A 10,046-nucleotide genomic window follows, 5' to 3' on the forward strand; every position below is an offset into this window, starting at 1 on the left:
TAACAAAAAGGATAGATTTTTTAATAAAATATAATTTATTTCCGACGTTTTCCCGATTTTAAACACAAAACACAAACAATTTAAATTATAAGTCTTTTCTTTCATATGCTTTTCCCCAAATTTCGTTGCGACACCTCTCTATAGACGCTTTAACTTCAGCTTGTTGAATCGAAATAAATCTATTTTTTTTTCAATAAGATCGCCAAAACCAGACTAAATACGTATGTCACTTTCTACACGCCTTTTTCAAAAACCAAAAATAGTTTTTATTGGGTTGAGTTCAGAGCTGTAGGCTGCGTTATAAACAACTAAATGTTGAGTGTTAGTTACTGGTTCCCTCAAATGGTTGTGTATAGTTCAATTGTCACACCAAAACACTGCTGAAATGTTGTTGTCGTCACAATGTTTCATCAATTCCATAAAATATATATCAAGTCTTCCTCTTTTTCTCTAAGTAGCTTAAAAAATAAAAGGTGTTTTAGATTCAACCTGGCGCTGTTGTTCATTCAGTTGGATAATTGGTGGATTTTCAATAAATTCATTCCTTGTTATCGGGTCTCTGGAGTCGATAGAAGTCAAAGATTGTGACATTTATATCAATTAATAAGATCAAGATTTAAAATTGAGTTAAAATGCTCTTTCTTATTATGATTTAATTATTCATTATCACATTTATTTTTTTAATTTGATTATGGTATTTTAATTGTTTGTGTTTTGTGTTTAAAATCGGGAAAACGTCGGAAATAAATTATATTTTATTAAAAAATCTATCCTTTTTGTTAAAAATGTTATCCTTTTTCAAAAAAATGGCTGTCACATTTTCTTGAAATCCATCCTTTTAACAAAAATCCCATCCTTTTTATAATAAATTCCTGTCCTTTTTCATGAAAATCGTCATTTCTTTCGAAAATCGTCCTTTTTATCAAAAATCCTGTCCTTTTCAATAAAAATACCTGTCCTTTTTAAAACAAATCTCCATCACTTTTTATGATTTTCATCCTTTTTATTAAAAATCTTATCCTTTTAAAATAAAATCTGTCATTTTTAAACTATTTTCCCATCATTTTGAAACGTATTTTCACTGTATTTCATTTTTGATAAACTTAGATTTTTTTCTTTGACAATTTATTATAAATTATTTATCGTTTTTGTTATTTTTAAATAAAAATTGGAAAACTCTGTATAGTCAAGTATCTCACTCCCTCTACAGTACTTAACACGTTAGAGTTTATTGTAAGTTTTTTTAGAAACTTTTTACATTAAAACACACTATTTTGCCGAACCATTAAAACAAAAATGTTTTTTTAAATAACATTTTTATTAAATTACAGTCATGCGAAAAAGCTGTCGCGTTTGGAAAAACCTGTCTTGAAAAAATATTTTATAGTAAATTTATAATTACTTACTATACAGTATAGCTTCTATTCGATTTATTTGCAGGGTCATTTCACAAAAATCGAATAAAAATATTCGGCATTTCCAAATAACATTTTCTATTTCAGATCATTTGTTTATAGTACTAGAATAGTTCATTACCACCCGAGACAGGTTTTTCGCATGACTGTATATCCAAAATTCAAAACGATAATATCTGTTTGAGTCTTTGACGAAGAAAATGACTCCAATAATTATCAAAAACTAAAAGTTAAAACGATTTCAGTTTGTGTATTTGAGTCGACAAAACGCTTATTACAAATATTCATTAGCATTTTTTTTTCATTATGAAACACTTTATGGAGATAGTTTGAAATAACATTAATTTGAATATTCCTTTTTACTTTGAAATTGGATACAACCCCCAATGTTTTATGTATTTGGGTTTTTATTTTTTAGCCAACATTTTTGAACATTGAAATTAAAAAACAAAATGTAAAACAGTCTTTCATTTGGAGACAATGAGTTTTCGTCTATTTTTTGAGTTTTAGTTTTTCATTCAAAAATCATCTTTTTCCAATACATCTCAAAATCAAACGTTGTTGAGACGATAGAGTTTCCACACTTCTACCGTTTGAATTCACAAAGTGATGTTGACACAAAAACAACAAAGACAACTTGCGACATTTTTGGTGAAAAAGCAACACCATTCAATATACCAGATGTTCCAAAACCACTTTCTACAGAAAAAAGTTCATGTGATGATATTGAACATTTCTCGCATTTCTCGATACCAAACAAAGACCCTTCAATTCTCATTGTCGGTGGATTTTTTACAAACGCTTTACTTGTTTCCCATTTTGAAGAATATCACAATACACTAAAAACTACATCACTACTACATTTTCCAAAAGACCACTCCTTTCATTTGCATTTCCCCTCGTGTATTGTTTCATCCACATTCGTTGGTCCTTCAAATAGAAAGGACAGTCTTAAACAACTCAACCATTTACAGATTTTGCTCTTCTATAATAAAGGGAATAATAAAAACAAAACTGCAATTCACTTTGGAGTATCACCATCGACAGTTTCAAATATTTTGAAAAGAGCTGAATGTGGGAAACCTCTGGAAGGAGAAAGGAGAGGAAGAATGATGGGTTACAACACAAAGTTTGACTACCACACAATAACAGAAATTATAAATGAGATTGACAAAAACAACCAAATAACACTGAAAATGTTGATGGACGAAGTCAACTTAAAGAGGAAAAGGTGGATGGATGGTGTGGAACAAGTTGAAAGAGAGATGGGTGTCGAAGAGGAAAAAATAATTAAAATGAGAGAAAAACAAAATGTAAGTGTTTCGGGAATACACAACGTGTTATTAAAACTGGGATGGACACTTAAAAACACGAAACAAGAACCGATTAATCGAAACACACCAATGAGGTGTGAGCAGAGACGCGTTTATGCGGCTCACATTGATTTTATTTTGACATACAAATTCATTTTTGTATATCTTGACGAAGTTGGGTTTAATTTAAACCAACGCAGATCCCAGGGATACTCTTTAAGGGGTACATGTTGTTCCGTAAAAAACAGGTGCATAAGAGAACCCAACATAACTGCATTTGTTATGATGGTTCCAGGAAAAAAAACTCGTGTTTAAAATATCGACTAAAAGTTCAAATAGCCTTTTCCTTGAGGATGTTGAGGATGTTTTCATCCCACAACTCAAAGATTGGTTCAACAACTGCTTTATTCACTTCGTATTAGATAATGCAGCTATACACAAAAAAGACATGATTTCCCTTTCCTCAAAAAACGGGATCTTTGTTTCCTTTTTAGTTCCTTATTCCCCACAATTAAATGCTATTGAAAAGTGTTTTTCAATTGCGAAATCGTACTTAAATAAAGTACTTACAGATGACAAGTATTTTCATGAAGCGATTAGAGTATCAAGATGTTATCAATTTTGTCATTTAAACTTGAAGGCAGCAAACAAAATTGAGCTTCCGGTTTTTTCCTGTCTAATAAGTGCGTCTCTTTTACATGTAACTGAAGAACAAACGGGAAATCTTCACCTGAAAACTGAAGAATGGATTAAAAGATCAAAGGAAAAAGCCCTATTTATTAATGACGATTCGTGTAATGAAAAAATTGTCAATGTTGATGTTCCCAAAGCCGAGGGGGAATTTTCAATAACTTTTACAGAACGAAATGTATTAGAAACAACTGTCAAATACTTAACAAGAAACAAATGTCTTCACATATTAGGTGGAAAGAGGTTTGGATTATTTTCAACAGAGAAAGAGACCTCTCCCATTTATTACAAAGAATGTGGAACACTGCTGAATTCACTTCCGACAACAACCAGGGATGATGATCTTCCGAAAAAGAGAAAGGCATCTTTCAATGAAAAACTAGTCTCCACCTTTCAGAAACAAGCCAAATTTCAAATTGTTTCTGGATTATTCGCACAACAAACCCATCGGGAATATCTTCAACAAACGACACCGCCATTTTTAAATCATCTCAAACAAACTAAAAAAAACTGTTATTTCAGACCCAGCAGATCATTACCTTTCAATCAGTGATTCCTCAATTGAAATATCCAACACTGTTTTCCCGAGATACATCACTGAAATAGAACACCTTTTTGATTCGGAAGATACGCAACGAGTTGTCAGAAACATTTTATCTTTCCCATACATGCCGGACATTTTTGAAAAAAGACGAATGCTTGAAAACGAACAGATTGATACCGAAATACTCGATTTTTTCAATTCATGGACAATGCTAAAAAATGACTACATTTGGAAAAACAATGTATTGGTTACAAATTGGGATATGTTCGACAATGAAAAAACATTCACTGAACAACTTGACAAGTATTTAGATACCATCACTGAATTTGATATTTTTCTGCTTCCAGTCCTTCACCGTCATCATTTCATGATTTGTGGTGTTTTCGTTGGCGACGACAGTGTTCCCTTTGTGGTTAAATTGGACAGTTTGGCTCCAAATACTTTTTTGGATAGTGTTGCTCTATTGCTCAAAAAGAAATTTGAAAATCGGGGATTTAAATTTGAATCTATTTGGCTTTTTTCCCCAACAATTCCACAACAACTTGATTGCGTTTCATGCGGATGTTATGCATCTTACTTCATTGACAGGATTGTGGAATGTTGTCCTCGAACGGTTTCGGAAATAACGAGGGTTTTAGACGAAGCAGAAGCAAGATCATTTAGAGAAACAATGAAGAAAATCACAAAACCAAGATTTGCCAATGAAATATTGGATTTGTTATGCTTTTGAAAAGCCATCTGGTACTCATTCTTAAAAAAGTGTTATTAAAACTATTATTTGGTTTTCTATTTTCTATTTTCATTAAAAAAAATAATAGTATTGTTTTAACTTCCTGAAACTGCGTTTTTTCTTTTTGTGTTCTAAATATATAAAACATTGGGGGTTGTATCCAATTTCAAAGAAAAAAAGGAATATCTTATTAATTTTTGTTATCATTTGAATATTAATTTTACTAAAATCACAAGGATAAAAAATTACAAAGAAGCCCAAACAGGTTTTCCCTCTTTTTTTATTTTTTTAAAACTCAGAAAAAAATAAAACATCAACTTTTTAAATATTTTTCGAATAAAACAGAAAAACAAAGCTCTAATGCATTAAAAACACATATGAAAAATTTGTAGTTAATATTTTAATAAAAAAAACATAATAATACTATTAAAATAGACAATTCTTTCAAATATAATAATTCAAAATACCTCATTCAACAATCTTAAGATTAATCCTCATTGTAATATCACCCTTATTATTAACTCAAAACTCTTAATATAAATACACCATGTCAACTCAAGAATGTCCTTTTTCACGTTTCTGTGTATCTGAATATTGTACATTAACACACCCATCTCCATTTTTAGATCTTTTACCACCAACTCCAGAAGATCCCAGAATCACTACTTCTCCTTATCGACTTAGAAACTGGTTACGTATTAAAGCTGTTATACCTTTAATTAAAACAGTTTCAGATTTGTCAATTTATTTATCTTCTTTATTGACATCAGCTTCTTTTTTTTCAAAAGGAACGCTTTCAGTGATAACCCTCCACGCCTTTGAAAATTTAACACCAGAAGAAGTGAAATCCTTTGAGGAAGAGATTTTACCGACAATCACTGAACTCGTTTTAGGCTCAGAAAATGTGTTACACCCACCACCCGTGATTATGAACACTAATGCACTCCAACTGTTAACAAGAAGACAATGCGCATCATTTTTGGCTTGTGGTTTTCTTGGATTATTCTCTACAACACTCAGAAAGAACTATAGAAACCACCCCGATGTAACTGGCTTTGTGAGTATGTTTACTTCAAGTGATCAAGTCAGCCTAACTCGATTAAGGTGTTTTATTGGGTACTTTCATGTAATTCACAATAACATGAAGAATCAACATTTCATGAGAGAGCTTGTGACATTCAATCGAGTAGATTCACCCCCATTTGATGTTAAACGACTCTTACAAGCAAAGATTAAATTCAGTGGAATTAGTGTGAATGACGAGATGGGCATCATGGACTTCCCAGAAACTACATTAAAGGCCGATTTTGCGAATAAATATCTTGGTGGCGGTGTCTTGAGAGGAGGGAACGTTCAAGAAGAGATCATGTTTATGGAGTGTCCAGAGATGATTTGTGGTTTATTCATTAATACTGTGATGGATGACTTTACCACAATTCGGATATCTGGTGCTATCAGATACACCCAAATAGTTGGGTATGGTGGGAGAATTGAATTTAAAAAAATCTTTGAAGAGCAAGTGAAGCAAAACATAGTAGCTTTGGATGCACTTGTATTTGGAAGAGACAAAGAGGCTCAATTTAAGAGCGACTCTATTCAACGAGAAATGACTAAAATCTATTCTGCGGTACACAGTGCATATGAAGATAACTTATCTGACTTTGTCACTGGGAAATGGGGATGTGGTGTTTTTGGTGGAGATGTTATTCTCAAGTTCTTGTTACAAAGCGTTGTGTGCTGTTACTGCAAAAGAAAAATGACGTTCACAACTTTCCACGACAAAAAGACTTTTGAGGAGATCAATGAGTTCTTGCACAAACTCGAAAAGGATCCCCCAGAACTTGGAAACTTTGTTGAGTGGATTTTTTGGTATATTAATACTAAACAAGAATGGAGAACTGTACTCAAAGACGAGACATTGCCCTCAGGCTCTAAGCCATTTAAAGCTTCGACAAATGATCAATGCATAATTGCTTGACATTAAAAAATTTTGGTTTCATATAACTTAGTCAATTTAGTGCTCACGTCTAATTTAAAATAAGGAAGATATATGCCTTTTATTAATAAATTAACTCTTCACGCAGTTTTTGGCTGTGGTGATGTTTCTTTTATATCACTTTGTTGTTCTGTTGACACTCGTGGTGTGTTTTGCACACCAAGACTTTTCAAATCGATCTCCGTGCAATCCTTCAATGTTTCTCCGAGGCCGAAATTTGACAATTTGATGGCCATATCTTCTAGGTCTCCACTAACTAATAGCCCCAATACCTCCTTCACTATTTTCTCTGCCTTTTCTAAAGTGATTTCTTCATTAATTGAATTTTGGATAGACGACCAACAGAGTACTTTTAAGACTCGATACCACTCGACTGCAATAGCAAATGCGTGTGTCTTCTCTTCCTCTTCATTTCCGGTGATCATTTGTATAAGTTTGTCCGTCACACTTTTGTTCTTTGAAAGAATCGTTAAGAGGAATTTTTTAGTTTGCCCGATATCAGAGCTTTTTCGACACTCAAAAAGGATTGCGATGTTGACCATCCGATTCATAACGCTCAGAACTGCTTTATCGAGTGGCACATCTTTCAATTCCTTTTCGAGTAAAAAGAGTTCTTTTTGTGCGGCCTCGTCTTTAATCGAGAAGCTTGCCTTTTGCACGGAAATGAAAAATCGTTGTGTCATTTGTGGTATGTTTTCCAACGTCTTCTTCACAAGACTTTCGTCTTGCGACCCCGCGTTCATGACATTCATACACTTGCAACACTGAATTGTTTTTGTTTTGTTGTATAACACTAACTCATCTGCATGGCATTTTGTGCACTTATCGATTTTGACAAGGGCGTTTCGCGTCGCGGAAACCGTCTCAAAGACGCCAAGACACAATTTTGAATGTAATTTGGTGATCGACTCATTCAGTTGCATTCGCGACTCTTCCGTACTCAAATCGCTTTTGTTCAAGACAAAGCAGACCGGGACGTCCATTAATATCGTGTTACATATCTCTTCTTCAAACGGCTGAAGTCTCCCCGACACGGAGTTTAACACAAACCACACAATATGGACCCGCTTTTTCTCCGTCTGGACGTCCAAAAACTTATTTAAAGAATTTGCAAAATTTTGTGTGTCGATCGGAGAGATCCCCTTCGAGTCGTAAATCGTGATTTTCGACGAGGTGTATTTTTTGAAGTTCTCAGTCGTCTCACTTGTCTCTCCCTCAGCAGCTACCGTCTCTTTAAATATCGTGTTAATCAATGATGACTTTCCAACACCACTTTGCCCTATAACAAGTATGACTGGAATTTGGTTTAAACTCACCATTGAGGTGTATAATTTAGTCACTGCATCAATGTGCGCTTCTATGTCTTTAGATAAGGGGTTTGTCATTTCAGCGACGGCATACTCACTCGGGTCTTCAATCTCCTTTTCTGACATATGTTTGGGTTTTTATGTTTAAGGTTTTCATTTTTTTCATTCTGCTTTGCACTTCGGTCGAAGATATAGATTTCATATGGTTGTTTTCTTATTCAATTTAGTTCGTTTGTTTTTAAAAGAGTTTGTGATGTATTTGTTGATTTTGGTAAGAGAAACGCTAAATTGCAGCGTCTATTTTAATCAAGTCAGTGTATTTTAATTCACAATTTATTATTAATTTATAATATAAAAGTTATTTAAGTATAATTTGATTGAGCAATATCATAAATAGAATAGATATTTATAAATCATGTCAAAATAGGCTCTGGTGTATTAATAAGTGTCTTTATCAAGTTACAAATCGATAATTAAAAAAATCAGAAAAACAAAAAAAAGAAAGAAAATTTTTGTGCAGAAAACCGTTTTTTTTAGTTCTTTTTAATAATAATTGTTAATAAATTTATTTGTGTATTTAATTTTGTTTTTTGGTTTAAAGAAAAATTCTATAACTTTACCCAATCAACTTGTATGTTTTATGGTTTTAAAATTTTTTTTACATTAATCTTTTGTTCAATAGTAAACTTTTAATAAAGTTGATTATTTTTAAACCATGTTTAATTAATTATTTTTTTATAATTTATTTACTATACTATAATGATTTTGAATAATTAATTTGAATAATTAAAAATTAACATTTAATTTAAAAACTAAACATATCATATTTAAAAATACACTTCAACTTAATAATAAATAATATAGTTTTGGAATTATGCCGATATAATTGATAAATTAATTTAGTAAATTTTTAATATATATATTAAATATTCATAGTTAGTAATTTAAAAAATTTTTAACCTAATACCAGGGCTGCAAACCTCAATTAAATAATCGTTTTTTGAAAAAGAAATAATGGCATTTTATCTTTTCGTATAAAATAAATAATTTTATTCACAAAAGAACTTTTTTGCTCAATTTAAAAATAAAAATTATAAAAATTAGAAATATGCTGTTTTGGGAATGTTGTTGAATAATATGCTCAAAACTGCACTTTATTCGCTTTTTCAAATAATAAGACCAAAAGTGTTTTGAAAAACAAATAATAACCAGAAAAAACAAATAAGAAAAATTTAAATATTTAAACCAAAAACTAAAGAAAAATAAAACAAATAACTTTTTAAGAACATGTGTCAGTTGAATGGCATAAATAAATAATAGGAAAATGTCATTGGAATGAAGTAAAATAAAAATGTTGTCATTACATTCTGTGTTAGAACATGATATATATAACTTGTTCAAACCTTAAAGTAAAGTGACTTCCCCAAGGTGTGCAAGTTAAAATTTTTAGTCTTTTTTACAGGGAAAGGGCGTGCAAGACTAAATTTTGGTTAAAATAACATTTTTTTAAAAAATGTTTTTTATTAGGTTTTTATTGAAAAAAGATCTTTTAAATATCAATGAAACGAAAATGCTCAATGAAAAGAGAAATTGATTTGCTGAGCTTTCTAAAGTTATACAACGAAGAATTAGACAATAACAAACTATCGATTGATGAGTATGAAGCAAATTCATCTTATTTATCATGTAAAGATATCAACAAAACAATTGAAACAAAAATAAAACGCGTTAAACAATTGACAAACGAAATCGAAGAAATAACACAAACAAGTGCTTTGTTGAAAAGACAAATTGAAGAAGAAAGGATCAGAGTTAGAATTTTGGAAAAGAAAAACAAAACACAAAGTGGAACTCGAACTGGTTTTACTCGTAAAAAAGAAGTGGTTAAAGATCAGGAATTAAGCACGCTGGGTCAAACTGTCATGAAAGCAAACGATGTCAATAATGAAGTGTTCAAGCAAATTCAAGAGTTGAGAGAAATTGTGACAGATGATGAACTTGTAATGAATGTTGTTGATGATAAAGCAGTAACTACAAAAACAGTTGAACTT

At 31.5% G+C, this 10,046-nt stretch overlaps 3 protein-coding genes across 3 annotated transcripts; 2 read left to right on the plus strand and 1 right to left on the minus strand.

Annotated features, from left to right (window-relative positions):
- Window positions 1-5,239: 5,239 nt before the first annotated feature.
- On the plus strand, window positions 5,240-6,670 carry EIN_021450 (poly ADP-ribose glycohydrolase, putative; the record flags this gene model as incomplete). Its single annotated transcript, XM_004257339.1, has 1 exon — window positions 5,240-6,670. One exon carries the CDS (start codon window positions 5,240-5,242, stop codon window positions 6,668-6,670), a length of 1,431 nt encoding a protein of 476 aa, XP_004257387.1.
- A 98-nt stretch (window positions 6,671-6,768) lies between these two features.
- Window positions 6,769-8,121, minus strand: EIN_021460 (hypothetical protein; the record flags this gene model as incomplete). The annotated part of the gene is made up of 1 exon (XM_004257340.1): window positions 6,769-8,121. One exon carries the CDS (start codon window positions 8,119-8,121, stop codon window positions 6,769-6,771), a length of 1,353 nt encoding a protein of 450 aa, XP_004257388.1.
- A 1,433-nt stretch (window positions 8,122-9,554) lies between these two features.
- On the plus strand, window positions 9,555-10,046 carry EIN_021470 (hypothetical protein; the record flags this gene model as incomplete). The annotated part of the gene is made up of 1 exon (XM_004257341.1): window positions 9,555-10,046. A coding segment is annotated over one exon (492 nt), but the record flags the coding sequence as incomplete, so codon positions are not given.

The sequence above is a fragment of the Entamoeba invadens genome (assembly GCF_000330505.1).
Source record: "Entamoeba invadens IP1 unplaced genomic scaffold scaff_1105074724629, whole genome shotgun sequence".
NCBI lineage: Eukaryota > Evosea > Mastigamoebida > Endamoebidae > Entamoeba > Entamoeba invadens.